At 35.6% G+C, this 15,589-nt stretch overlaps 1 protein-coding gene across 2 annotated transcripts in view; it reads left to right on the forward strand.

Annotated features, from left to right (window-relative positions):
- The window catches only part of KLHL4 (kelch like family member 4), a 161,815-nt gene extending 146,660 nt beyond the window's left edge, over window positions 1–15,155 (forward strand). The window contains exons 10-11 of one of the 2 annotated variants that reach the window (XM_003269023.4): window positions 10,473–10,644; window positions 14,992–15,155. In XM_003269023.4, coding sequence (XP_003269071.1) covers window positions 10,473–10,644; window positions 14,992–15,057 — 238 coding nt within the window. In that variant the 3' untranslated portion in view covers window positions 15,058–15,155. Of the gene's footprint in view, window positions 1–10,472; window positions 10,645–12,173; window positions 13,629–14,991 lie in introns of those variants that run through there. The other variant, XM_003269022.4, reaches the window with a different exon arrangement.
- Window positions 15,156–15,589: the final 434 nt, after the last annotated feature.

Genomic DNA, 15,589 nt, shown 5'->3' on the forward strand with positions numbered 1-15,589 from the left:
TTTGTTGCTTATAAATTTCTTCTACCAGATACCCTAAATAATTTCTCACAAGTTTAAGTTCCACAAATTTCTAGGGCAGGGACAAAATGCTGCCAGTCTCTTTGCTAAAACATAACAAGAGTCACCTTTGCTCCGATTCCCAACAAGTTCCTCATTTCCATCTGAGACCACCTCAGCCTGGACTTTATTGTCCACATTGCTATCAGCATTTGGGGCAAAGCCATTCAGCAAGTCTCAAGACTCTAGGAAGTTCCAAACTTTCCCACATTTTCTTATCTTCTTCTGAGTCTTCCAAACTGTTCCAACCTCTGCCTGTTACCCAGTTCCAAAGTCACTTCCACATTTTCAGATATCTTTTCAGCAGTGCCCCACTCTACTGGTACCAATGTACTGTATTAGACCATTTTCATGCTGCTGATAAAGACATACCCAAGACTGGGAAGAAAAAGAGATTTAATGGACTCGCAGTTCCACATGGCTGTGGAGGCCATGGCAGAAGCTGAAAGGCACTTCATACATGGTGGTGGCAAGAGAGAATCAGAGAGCCAATCAAAATGAGTTTCCCCTTATAAAACCATCAGAACTTGTGAGACTTATTCACTACCATGAGAACAGTATGGGAAAAACTGCTGCCATGATTCAATTATCTCCTACTGGGTCTTTCCCACAACATGTGGGAATCATGGGAGCTACAATTCAAGATGAGATTTGGGTGTGGATATAGCCAAACCATGTCATCCATTTTCAGTTAATTTTTGTATAAGGTGTAAGGAAGGGTCCAGTTTCAATTTTCTGCATATGGCTAGCCAGTTCTTCCAGCACCATTTATTAAATAGGGAATCTTTTATCCATTGCTTGTTTTTGTCAGCTTTGTCAACACTTCTCAAAAGAATATATACATGAGACCAACAAACATGAAAAAAAGCTCAACATCACTTATCATTAGATAAATGCAAATCAAAACCACAATGAGATACCATCTCATGCCCATCATAATGGCAATTATTAGAAAGTCAAGAAACAAAAGATGCTGGTGAGGCTCTGAAGAAATAGGAATGCTTTTACACTGTTGGTGGGAATGTAAATTAGTTCAGCCATTGTGGAAGACAGTGTGGCAATTCCTCAAACATTTAGAACCAGAAATACCATTTGACCCAGCAATCTCATTACTCGGTATATACCCAAAGACATGTAAGTCATTTTATTATAAAGATACTCACATGCATATGTTCATTGCAGCACTATTCATAATAGCAAAGACATATAATTAACCCAAATGCCCATCAATGATAGACTGGATAAAGAAAATGTGGTACATATACACCATGGGATACTATGCAGCCATGAAAAAGAATGAAATCATATCCTTCACGTGGCCATGTATGAAGCTGGAAGCCATTATCTTCAGCAAACTAATGCAGGAACAGAAAATTAAATACCTCATGTTCTCACTTATAAATGGGAGCTGAACAATGAGAACACACGGACACAGGGTGGGGAACAACAAACACTGGGGCCTGTCAGGGGAGTGTGGGGGTCGGGGAGATCATAAGGAAGAATAGCTAATGCATGCTGGGTGTAATACCTAGGTGATGGATTGATAGGTGCAGCAAACCACTGTGGCACACCTTTACCTATGTAACAAACTTGCACATCCTGCACATGTACCCTGGAAATAAATAAAATAAAATAAAATAAAATAAGCAGTATAAGTACAGTTTTGCAACATAGACCTATTGCAAAGTGGAGAAGTCTGGGCTTTTAGTGTAGCCATCATCTGAATAGTATATATTGAACCAATTAAGTGCTTTTTCATTTCTCACCACCCTCCACCTGCCTCACTATTCTGTCTCCAATGTCTACTACTCCACTTCCTATATCCATGTGTATGCATTATTTATCTCCCACTTATAACTGAGAACATGTGATATTTGACTTCCTGTTTCTGAGTTATTTTGTTTAATACATGATTATTTATAACATGATTTTTTTATGGCTGAGTAGTATTCCACTGTGTGTGTGTGTGTGTGTGTATATAATAATTTTAATCCAATCATCCATTGATGGACATTTAGGTTGATTTCATATATTTGCTATTGTGAATAGTGCTGCACTAAACCTATGAGTGGAGGTATCTTTTGGTATAATGATGTATTTTCCTTCAGGTAGATATGTAGTAGTGGGATTGCTGCACCAAATGGTAGATATATTTTTAGCTCTTTGAGAAAGCTGCATACTGATTGCCATAAAGATTGTACTTATTTGCATTCCCACCAACAGTGTGTAAGTGTTCCCTTTTCTCTACATCTTTGCCAACATTTGTTATTATTTGACTTTTTATTAATAGCCATTTTTACTGGTATAAAATGGTATCTCATTGTGGTTTTAAGTCACATTTTTCTCATGATTAGTAATGTTGAGCATGTTTGCATATGCTTTTTGACCATTTATATGTCGTTTTTTAAAATTATCTTTTCATATTACTTGACCACTTTTAATGGGGTTGAGTTTTTCTCATTATGACTGGATGTTTGAGTTCCTTGTAAATTCCAGATATTAGCCCTTTGCCACATACATACTTGGCAAATATTTTGTCCCATTCTGAAGATTCTCTGTTCACGCTATTGATTCTTTCCATGGCCATGCAGAAGTTTTTTACTTAAGTCTCATTTGTATATTTTTGCCTCTGTTGCCTGTGCTTTTGAGGTCTTAGTCAGGAATTTTTTGCCAAGGCCATTTTCCTGTGTTTCTTTGTTGATTTTCTGCCTCAATAATTTACCTAGTGCTGTCAGTAGGATGTTGAAGTCCCCCGCTATTATTGCATTGCTGCCTAGCTCTTTTCTTAAGTCAAGTAATACTCGTTTTATAAATCTGGGTGCCCCAGTGTTTGGTGCATATATATTTAGGATTGTTACATCTTTTTGTTGAATTGATTTCTTCATGATTATATTATGACATTACTTGTCTTTTTAAACTGATGTTTATTTAAAGTTTGCTTGATCAGATGTAGATATAACTACTCTGGCTTGCTTTTGTTTTCCATTTAAATTGAATATTTTTTCCACCCCATTAACTTAAGTCTCCAAGTGTCTTTATCAATAAGGTGAGTTTCTTGTAAGAAGTGTGTGGTTGGATCCTTTATTTAATCCATTTTATCAACCTGTTTATTTTAATTGGCATATTTAATCCATATTCAGTCGTGGTTAATATTCCTGTCATAATATTAATTGTTATATAGCTACTTTGTAGCCTTATTTGTGTAATTGTTTTATAAGACTTTTGAGTTTTATACTTTCAGATGTTTTTATTATGGGAAGTATTGAACAAATTTTGTATCCATGTTTATAACTTCCTTGAGCATTTCTTTTAAGTTTGGTCTAGTGGTGACAGATTTTCTCAGTGTTTGCTTGTCTGCAAAAGACTTTATTTCTTCTTCATTTATGAAGCTTATTCTGGCAGTATACACAAGTCAGAGTTTACAGCCTTTTTCCTTAAGCACCTTGAAAATAAAATCCCAGTCTCTTCTGGCTTGTAAGGCTTCTGCTGAGAAGTCCACTGTTAGTCTGATGGGGTTTCCTTTATAGGTTACTATATGCTTTTCTTCTGCTGATTTTAGGAATTTTTTCCTTCATATTGAACTTAGTCTGATGACTGTATGTCTTGGTGAGATTCTTCTTACAATGTTTCTCTGGAGTTTTTTGAGTTTCTTGTATCAAGATACCTAGATTTCTTCCTGGACTAGGGAAGTTTTCGATAATTATTTTCTCAAATAGTTTCCCAGACTTTGGGTTTTTTTTCTTCTCCCCCAGGAATGCCTATAATTTGTAAGTTGGGACATTTTACATAGTTCCATACTTATCAAAAGCTTAGTTCACTTTTTAATTCTATTTTTTTTTGTTTTTGTCTGACTGGATAAATTAAAAAGTACTGTCTTCAAGCTCTGAGGTTCTTTTTTCTGCTTGGTCTAGTCTATCATTGAAGATTTCATCTGTATTTTGTAATTTCTTCAATGAATTTTCCTTTCCAGAAGTTTCTCTTTGGCAAATTTATCATTCATATCCTGGATTGGTTTTCTGATTTCTTTGTATTGGTTTTCAGCTTTCTTTTGAATCCTGTTGAGCTTCTTTAAAATCAACATTTTGAATTATTTATCTGAAATTTCATGTATTTCATTTTGGTTAGGAACTATTGCTAAAGAGTTAGTGCAATGCTTTAGGGTTATTATAACACCCTGTTATTTTATACTTCCAGAATTGTTCTATTGGTTCCTTCTCATTTGAAAAGAAAAATATCACATCTTATTTTTAAATTTACTTTTATTTGGATGGGACATTTTTTCCCTTAAGGATGTGAATATAACCTATTTTGAATAAGATCATTAGGCTTTGAGTCTGAGTGTTTTCAGTGGCAAAGACTGTATGAATTTTTTTTCATTATAGGTAGCCTTAGTGTGGTGATTTTCTCAAGTGCCAGTTGTCATAGCAATGTTCTAGTTGTGTGAGCACGCTCACTGCCTCCTTTGGAGCTGGAGTGGCAGAGGTCTCCATAAGCTTATCTGCATTGGTGTCAATGGATTTTGTATTGAGTTGTGCAGTTTAACCTACAGGCCAGTACGTAGCACTTGAAGGAGGTAAGAGCCAGTGGTGGTGGTGGTGGTGGTAGCAGATGGGTTTATGCTTTATATTTGCTTATCAGGAGAAGGCCTCTAGTGCTTCATGCAGTGGGTGGTGAAGTTGGGCAGAGCTGGACCAGGTGGGGTCACCCTCAGATATCCCAATGGTGGACACAAGCACTAACCCTGACAGAGATGGTGGAGGAGTGATGTAGGCGCTGTATGATTTCCTTGGTTATAAATAGCCTTAGTGTAGTGACTTCCTCAAATGCCAATTGTAGTATTAATGTACAAGGCAGGTGAGCAGGCTCAGGGCCTCCTAAGCAGCTGGGGTGGTGTGGGTGATGATGGTAGCAGAGGTTGCACAAAGCATATTTCCTTCCCGGGCACTGTGCACTTATGTCAGCAGTTGAAATGGACTGTGCAGGTTGACCTCCTGGCCAGTTGAAGGCACTTGTAGGTGACAGGCAGCTGGGGTGGTGGTAGTAAGGTCTATGCTTGATCTTTACTAACAAGGAGAAGTACTCTAATGTCCCAGGGAATGTTCTGGGTTGTGGAACTCTCAGGGGCTCTGATCCCATGCTTTGCCTATGAGGTGGGTAATGGGGTAAAATTTTGATGGGGCTGCATCAGGCATGCCCATAATCAGGCTCCCCAATAGCAGGTGTAAGTGCTAGCCCTGATGGGTGATAAAAAGTAGTTCTCAGGCCACTGGGGCAATACTAGAAGGAGTGGAGACACCTCTGTCATTCCAAAGAGCCACCATGGTAAATGAGGAGTTGCTTGGGCTCCAAAATTTAGCAGGTGGCAGTGAGACCTGCCTTGCTTCCTGGGTCACCACCCTGCAGAGCTCCCTCCTGAAGCCTACTACTGGCAGCAAGCTGAAACAAATAGCTAAGTTACAAGCAGAACATCTCAGATTGCAAAACTGTCCCATGCATTACACCATCACACATTAGCAGGTCATGTTCTGTGGCTGGGGTCAGCTCAGCATGAAGGCTTGATGTATTCTTGGGCATTTCTAGGGATGCGTGCTTTCTAGATGTATGTGTGTGTGAGTGTGTGTGTGTGTGTGTGCACGTGTGTGTATTCGATTCCCCAAATACATGGCCCAAATTCATGGCCCAAATCGTGTTTCCTTTTAGAAAAACCCAAAGAATACAGTAGACTTAAACTGTGTTTAAAAGACACTGCAGGACATTTTTTTAAAAAGGACAGATTCCACAAAAATTTTAAATTGCCTAGATAATTTATTGATGCCTTCTGTAGACTACAAAAAGTCATAGACAGCACACAACTCATAAAAGTTAGGGTACAAGCCTGACTACCAGAGAATGTACACAGATATTTTAAAAATCCATAATTGTATTCAACAAAGGTAAGTGCAGTTTTTATTTTAAGTAATGGTACCTAGGCATTGAATTCTATTCTTATGCCTGTGAAAGTATTTATGGTTCTACACCTAAAAGCCATATATATACCTATAACTTCTTTATAAAACTCTTGATAGTTGGCAAAACTAAATCATATATAACATAAACATATAATATCTGGAATTATTATATTTGGGAAAAAACGTCTTGATCAAAAGTGCTAACGAATTTGTATAAAAATAATTATGGTATCTTAAGATTTCATTGACGCTTCAAACTACATTGGAGCCGGGCGTGGTGCCTCACACCTGTAACGCCAACACTCTGGGAGGCCGAGGTGGGTGGATCACTTGAGGCCAGGAGATTGAGACCAGCCTGACCAACATGACAAAACCACATCTCTAAAAAAATACAAAAATTAGTTGGGCATGGTCGCACATGCCTGTAGTCCCAGATACTGGGGAGGCTGAGGCATGAGAATCATTTGAGCCTGGGAGGCGGAGGTTATGGTGAGCTGAGATCGTGCAACTGCACTCCAGCCTGGGCAACAGAATGAGACTCTGTCTTTAAAAAACAGACAAACAAACAGACAAAAATGCATTGGAGTGCGAAACTCATGGGAGGGAGAGGTCAAGGAGAGAGACTGATATGGAAAACCCATGTTGTTTCTTACAGAAATATTAAAAGTTGTGTAAAAGATTTTATCCGAAATAACACAGAACTGTACAAAGATACATAGTAAATAAGAAGCTGTGAAGGTTTGTTGCTATGAAAATCACATCTGGCTTCACAAAAATTGTACCTGTCAAGAAGTAAATCATGTAAATATATAATCAGAGATACAAATAATTCTGTCTTATAATGGCAATTTTCTTGTAATAAGTCCTAGCAAGATAGTTTTCATTCATTATAGTCTGTGCTTTCTTGTTTCTATTGCAGTTTGGAAGCTTTCTGTTGGGGCTTCGTGGTAAAACTTGTGTTGCATTAGCTTGGCTTCCTGTATCTAAATGTATGAAACTATATAAGTTAATTTTATCACAAAAAAGTATACATCTCATAACAAAAAAATGTGGAATATACAACTATTTTAATTAAATAATCATTTTTATTCCCATTATTATAATGCCAGCATTTTCTTAGCTTTACTCTGTGAACCCTTGAAATTGTGGAATTCTGTGTTAAAACTTGAAAAAAATAAATTGGGCTGCATATTTTAGCACCATAGAGTGTTCACAGTAGGACAAGCCTTATTATGGTTTAAAATGTCTATATCAATTTAAATATGTATTTACACAAACCACTAAAAATATAAACTTAATTTATATTTTCTGATATAATCTTTGGCACAGACTACAAAATTAAATATTTACATGCATATCCTATAAGTAGATGTTCAACCTCATTTTCTGACATAATTATGGGCTCCCAAACTTACTGATTTTTAAACTTCTCATACTCCTAAAATTTTTTTTAAAGAGAAAAACGAGAACTTTATACATACTAAACATGCATAGTATAGTAGTTAAACGCATCAGATTAGATGTCAGATAGATCTGAGTTCAAACTTTAAATCTACTATTTATTAATTATGTGACCTTGACCCAGTTACTTTACATCTCTAAACACCAGTTTCGTCGTGTGTAAAGTAGGAATAATAATAGTATCAATCGCATAGGGTACAGGATAAAATGTGGTAATGCACTTACCACATTGCTTGCCATATGTTAATTACTCAATAGGAGTGAATGTGGTAGTTTTATTTTAGTATTATTGCTATAATTCAGTATTATTTTTATTACTAACATTATCACCTATTATTACGCTATTATTGTCATTTTCCTTGAAAAGGCATTGAGAAAATGATTAGTGCTAAAATATAATTTTCAAACAGTTAAAATCATGGCTTTCAAACAAATATAAAATGACACGTTTTATGTATGTAACAAAATATCACATGTACCCCATAAATGTGTACAAATATATATCAATAAAAAATTAAAAAATATAAAATGAACATGTGTTAAACATTTTATGTGATTCATAGATGAAGAAAACAATTATAAGATGTTAAAACAAGTTCAAAAGGGTATTTGAATAAAAGGTACTTAGACAACTTTGAATGCTGAAATAATTTCTCAAAAGATGCAAAACTAGTTGAAATCACATAGAACAATAAAAGCTAATCTTTGGGAGTCATGATTTCTACATTGTGGAAATCAATTCTATTTCTATCAGGCAAAATGAATTTGTATTGTTATAGAAAAAAATCACAAGGAAACTCAGTTTTTTACAACTTAACTTCCACACACGCAAAGTCATAAAATAGGCTTGTCAGCAGAAAGTCACTTAAAGGGGCTGGGCACGGTGGCTCACACCTGTAATCCCAGCGCTTTCGGAGGCCGAGGCAGGTGGATCACAAGGTCAGGAGATCGAGACCATCCTGGCTAACACGGTGAAACCCCGTCTCTACTAAAAATACAAAAAAATTAGCCGGGCATGGTGGCGGGCACTTCTAGTCCCAGCTGCTTGGGAGGCTGAGGCAGGAGAATGGCGTAAACCTGGGAGGCGGAGCTTGCAGTGAGCCGAGATCGCACAATTGCACTCCAGCCTGGGCGAGAGAGCGAGACTCCGTCTCAAAAAAAAAAAAAAAAAAAAAAGTCACTTAAAGGTCCATCCACCCTCTGTGGAATCAGATCAGATAATCCTCATTTCCATGTCTTGAACAATTTTTCTGATGCTTTTTTTTTTTTTTTTTTGCTAAAACACTTTTGGCATACCCAATTACTTATGATAATAATTTAAATTAAAGTTTTCTAAAACCATCACATTGGTTGGGTCAGGGATCATTATTACTATAATGTTAATGAGAAACTTCAGGCAAATGAATCTAGCAAATGATTCCTAGTTACTCTAAGTGGGAAAATAAGACCATGACTCATTCTCTTGACTTCAGGCTCAATTTCATTTCCACTGGAGTATATATACTTACATTCAAACTAAGGGGAGACAAAAGCAAAAGAGAAACAAGGAAGAGAAATAATGCTATTTTAATTTTGAATATTCGGTGACTACTTTTGTCTTTAATAACTGCTCCTGTGTATCTTTACAGATGATAACCATATTACCAATATAGTTTCTCTTCAAAAGATTCAACATTCCCCAAACTCCTCTTCTTAATCAAGCGGTATCCAGATAATAATAATGTTAGCCAGATTTTGAGCATTAGTACCATGCCCATGCAGAAAAGTCTTGGGTCTTTGGATGCAAATTTATGAGGAAATCTTTCTATGAGTTTTGGTTCATGATTCATCTGTGTGTGTACCCTGACTGTCAGCTGAGTGAAGCATCAATTAACAATAGCAATTGTTTTGAAGATTTGGCTTAGCCAGAGCATGCAGCTATGGATTTTCTGGTTCTGACTTTTACCATAACATCTGAATTTAAAGTGATATGATACATGACACTCAATGATACAGAATTTTAGTTGTGTGAGTTATTGCTGATTTCAGATAGTATTTTAAAAATTCTAGATGTGAGACTGATTTCAGATGGAAGCTGAAATCAGATGATTTAGATTATCATTAAAGAGATACAAACAGTGGTTAGAGGGGGTAATACAAATATATCAGTGGAAAGTGATAAATGAAAATCTCCTTTGTAAAATAAATATATTTCATTAGGCTTTTACAAATAGGCCAATATAAAGTCAGGGAGCATTTTTGTGTATAATTTTATGAGTTTTCTTTATTGTTCACCTTTTAGATTTTAGTGTTATATATTTTTAAAAATAAGCTTCAAAGGCTAGGAAAGAATTTCTAGAAAATATGTTAATTAATATTACTTACTGAATTATTTTTCATTTTGCTTACTAAAGAGGTTTGGGGATAAGGAGTTAACTTCAGATTAAAATAGAAAACAATAAACCTTGACTCCACTGAAGATAAATAAGAACTCTCAGCAGGGAAAAACACAGGATAAGTCTATGACCATTCTGTCTGCAAATAGTATTAAAACCAAAGTACTACATTTCATACAGCAAAAATAGAAAGGCAATTATATTCAGGTTTACTTTAAAATATGAGTTCTCATATAAAATGGATCAGGCATCTTATGTATAGCTTCGACAAATAAATAATAAAAGAAAAACCAAAGCTCTTCACTCAGACTACTAAATGAGAGGAGACATTTTTTATATAATGCCAGGATCACAATATGTGAAATTTCCTCAGTTTATCTGAGCACTGATTAATGAAGTGCATGGTATCTTGGAAAGGGAAACTTTTTCAATATGCTTTGAGAGACACCTAGTGGCTGAAGGTAATTTTGTCATGTACAGATCCTTAATATTATCCAATCTACACTTGATATTTGTATAAAGTGTTTTTAATCCTGTGTTTCAGATAGGTATACATTTTGAGAATGTCTGTTATTTTCAATTGTAACTCTATTGGACTTTTCCTCCCAATTATCTTTCTAAATCCCTTAAGGTATGATCCAAAAAGTGATTCATGGTCAACTGTGGCACCTCTGAGTGTTCCTCGAGATGCTGTTGCTGTGTGCCCCCTTGGAGACAAACTCTATGTGGTTGGAGGATATGATGGACATACTTATTTGAACACAGTTGAGTCATATGATGCACAGAGAAATGAATGGAAAGAGGTATTCAAATTAAAATATTCGAATTACTATATTTCATGTTTTAAAAAGAAGATATTACAATATATTCTTGAAATTAATTGTGTTCTCTTCTCTAGGCCCTAACAAGATCTTTTAGTGAAATTTATAGTATATGCTCTATCTATGCCTTAGAGAATTACAGGTTGATCTAGTTGATATGATATGACATGATAGTTGATAACAGGACCCATCAGTACTTACATAAAAGAGGACAGACCATTCTCTTGACTTCATGAAAGCATTCCCTTTAAAGAAAATAAGCGAATTCAATAAAATACTTCAGTAATACATAAATTAAATAAAGCATTTTACCATGGCCAACTTTTTATGTATATGTTGTGACCTCAGAACCAAAGGGCAACATCCTCTTCCACAAGTATCTGCCCTTTTTATTGGCTGGCACCCAGGAGACAAGCCTTCAATCTTTACCATATAGAGACTGTGTAGACTGCAATAGTCCTAAATTCTTCAGTCAGTCAATAATTTAGTAAACAATAACGGACCAGAATTAAAACCTCTCAAAAGCGCTGGGCATCTATTAGAACTAATTTCAAGGAGAATACAAAAAACAGCATTGAAATGGCATCTTTGAGATGTTAAAGGCAAATTTGACCCTTTTGACTGCTTTGCCAGTGATAGCCCTAGATTTGTTCTAAAATATTTAATAATACTTTGTCAATTAAATGATGAGTTAACAAAAAACATAAAATATGATTAACTCTTTACCATCTCCACAAACAAGCAAACCTTGTATTTGGTACCTAACTTCATCTTCCCTTCTACTGACTTCATGCTACTCTGTGTTCTACAAGGTACAGCTATCTATTGCTCTAAATAAATTGGTTCTAATATAATGACAGCTGATAATGAGATTTTAGTCTCTCCCTTCCAATAATCTGATTCATTAAGACCCAGAAACCCTCAAATGCTACAGTGTAGGTAGCTGCTATTTTATCAATGCTTAGGACCAACGAGAAATGGAAGGAAAAAAAATATCATGCAAGGTGTTAGGACAAATACAATAATCAAGATGTTTGACCAGTTTGTGGGATTTATTTTTCTGAAGATTGTAGACAAGTAGCTAGAGTCCTAGATTATATCTTTGGCTGTGTCACTGTTTCATCGTGTGATCTTGAAAAGAGTGAAGGAGAACTAACAGATGGTGGGATTATAACTACTAAGTGCAAATTGTCATTCGTCATTTCACTCAATCATCACAAAAACCTTGACGTGTTAGTATAATTAGGTGTAATTTTTCAAGTGAGAATATTTTCAGAGAGATGAAATTTATTTAAGATCACCTGATCCTCAAACTCAGGTTTTTACCATTTTAAGGCTATGTTTTTTCCACCACACTACACTGTTAACTAGGCTGCAGTTTCTCTCATCTTTAGACAAGGTGATGTAGACCAAAATAAGTAAGGACTTCTTCAACTATATTGAGTATAATATTTTATATTATGCTGAAATCAGAGTTCCAACTGTGTTTTGTTTCTTGTTTTGTGTTTTAGGAAGTTCCTGTTAACATTGGAAGAGCTGGTGCATGTGTTGTAGTGGTGAAGCTACCCTAAGCTATCTATCTTTATCAAATGGAATGAAACTGGATAATTTCAAGAAACTGAGTAGGACAAAGGGAGAAAGAAATACATGTTCTTTTTCCTGCAATTAATAATCAGACTGGAAAATTGTTGTATCGTTTTAATTTATAGTTACAATTGCTTTCATTTGTGAAGCCAAAATGTTTTTAAACATGAATTACATATGAATTATTAAGAATATGTGCTTTCACAGCTGATAATAGAAAAGGGAATCCCATAGTCTAGATATAGCACCATTACTACAAAATTCTAAAATATTTAATGAAAATTGATGATGGCTACAGTGTGCAGGTTATAAAAGCATTAATACATTTCAAGGTAAGAGCCTTAGAAGTTAAAAACATTTTCAGTTTTTTTTAAAAAACGTACTCTTGTTATCTGGAACATAGAAATAATAAAAGGTAACATCTAAAGCTTAAAATAGTCTGATTTTTAGTAAGCCATTATTCTCCTATTCAAGTAATATCCCAAAGAGCTAAACAATTCCTTACATTTACCAAGAGGAAAGCTTTTACTGTGTTGAAGCTAAAAAAAATAATGGCTCTTTGACAAAACTTGTTATGTTGATCATAGTATGTCAAAATTTTTACAGGTTTGCTCATCTGCCAGAGCACACATATAAATTTGATATTTCTTAACATATTGTCTTGTTAGATTTGTTACCAGTAAAATATTATTGTAATTTCATATACACAGCTTATACAATGAAATAATAAATATTTATCATATTGATACAAACTGTGACCTCAGCTTCAGAGTGTCAGGGCCTCACTTGTATAGAATGTAATGTTCTCCTCAAACATTTATGTTAACTCTATAAACAAATATCGTTAAGTTAAACAAGTTTTCAAAAACAAAACAATTTTTAAAGTACATTAAAATTGAGGATGTTACTCAGTGTTAACACATGGGAACACCAAAATATTCAGTAAGCCTGGTCAATTCTATTGTTATCTTCTTTGTACCAAAATATGCTTTTCTGTTACTGTTATATTATCCAGTAGAAAATGTTAGGATATGTGTGCTATACAAAAAAAATACTTTTTAAGTTTCAAAATAACAAAAATGGCTAGTTGAATAGTATTTTATGTGTAATTCTTCCATTTATTCCACTTAATTATACAACTAAGATGAAATATTGAAAAACCCTTTGTGAAAGTTAACTTTTCAAGTAAATGCACAATTTTAGAATTTCTATAAATAAGTTCTTTTAAACCGTCTTTTTATTGTGGATTGTGAAATCAAAATCTGGAGAAATGCTTGTAAAATATACTACTAGCTTTTGAGTTTTAAGAAAGAACAACGTAAGTTGTACAAAGATATTTGTACTTTGACAAATTGAATTTAAATAAACTTTATTTCCTCTCACTATAGTGTGTCTTTAGAATATATCAAGTACAACCTGAATGGACTTTTTGATTTTACATTTCCTATATCACTAAAATACTTAAACACAAAAATAAAATTCCACTCCTTTATTTCTTCTTACACCTGCCATTGTATCTAATACACTCTCTAAAGAGTGAGCTATAGATTTTTGCAGTTCTAGAGGTGAAGATAGAGACATAGAGAGGCTGTGAAACACACCTACAGCCCTGTTGGGTCTTTTGAATTCACACCTTATTGCAATCAGTGTAGAAGTAGAGTTACCTAAACCTTTATTGCCAATGCACAGCTTGGCCTGTTAAGTTAAATGTGGGTGTCAACCAGTGGAAAAGATCAAAGGACCTTTTGCAGCCTAGCTTGCCAATCCTCCAGTAACAATGAGGTGCTACCAATAGGCAGACCGTGTCTAGAGTCATGCATGGACAAGAGGAAAGTGAAAGTTTAATACTCTCTTCTCAATGGCATAGCTGGGCTTGATTAAGTATTGACTCGTAGAAGAGACATGTATGTTTCCCAGGGCTACCCCTTCATAGCTGCATTTAAAAATGGTATTCAGGCCACTATAGCTGCTGTGGTTTGAATATTTTTTTCCCTCGAAAACTCATGTTGAAACTTAATTCCTAATGTAGCAGTATTGAGAGGCAGGGCCTTTAAGAGGTGATTGGGCCATGAGGCCTGTGCCCTCCTGAATGGATTAATCCATTCATGGATTAATTGATTATTATAAGAGTGGGGGACTGGTGACTTTATATGAAAAGGAAAGAAGAGTGACCTAAGCTAGCATGCTCAGGGTGCACCGTATGTCCCCTGGTCATGTGATGCTATGTGTTACCTTGGGACTTACCTGACAGCTCTTACCAACAAGAAGGCCATCCCAGATATGGCCCCTCAACCTCAGACTTCTCAGCCTGCCTAACTGTAAGAAATTAATTCTTTTTCTTTATAAGTTACCCAGGTTCTGTTTTAAGCCTCAGAAAATGAACTAAGACAATGCCCTGGATGAGCTGCCGAAATCTGAGCAGATGTGAGCCATCAGGATAGGGACCTGCAGAGGCCCAGGGAACTCAAACATAACTGTGCTTGTCTCAGTCAAACTTAATTGGGAAAAGGAGGAGAAAGAGCGGGCCCTTGCTGACATGCTTTAGCAGAGATAACCTATCAGGGCTAGTTTAACCAAATATGTATAGGAAAGGGTGTTATTTATATTTTCTTTCAAGAGTGTAAGGGCTCACACATTCACTACACTCAGATCTGAAAGACAATGTTGCTTCTTGATTTTTTTTTATAATCACTAAGACCATGATGATTCTCTAACACTGTCCATCACCTTCCTTTATTTCCACAGGGCATGCAAGAACTTCTACAAAACTTCTATACCACACAGAAGCTGAAGGAGACTCTGGGGCACTAAATTCAGATCCTTTCTCTGCACAACAATACCATTTGTCAATCTGACTCAGGGGTGGCTGTTGCCCCTTTTTGATATGGAGGGAACACTGAAAGACAGTTTCCTTTTGGAGTTCCAGATGCAATATAGAAAAAAAACCCTGTGACTCTGGATTTTATTTTCAGTTTTCTAACAAGACTGCTACCTTGAGATCTTAGTCTAGGTAAAGAAAAAAAAAGGCCATGAAACACATATGTCCTCAACTGTCATCGTTCTGTGTCTACTTTCTTCCAATCACATCACCTGAGGTAGAAGAGATTTTTCAGTTGCTATTTCCCTTCGTAATGAGTTTTCTTTACATCCTGTCCACATTGCTGGAGACACTAAGTCCCAACCGAAATGATGGAAGGAGCATCTCCCCTCTTGTCTGTGGAAGATATCACATGAACTACCTAATTTGCAAGCATGGATCTCCATATTTCAAAGGAAAGTTTTTTAAATGTTTTTAAAATTTCAAATATCTCACCACAATGAATTATGGGTAAGGTGATAATAT

This window comes from Nomascus leucogenys, chromosome X, assembly GCF_006542625.1.
Source record: "Nomascus leucogenys isolate Asia chromosome X, Asia_NLE_v1, whole genome shotgun sequence".
In the NCBI taxonomy this organism is placed as follows: Eukaryota; Metazoa; Chordata; class Mammalia; order Primates; family Hylobatidae; genus Nomascus; species Nomascus leucogenys.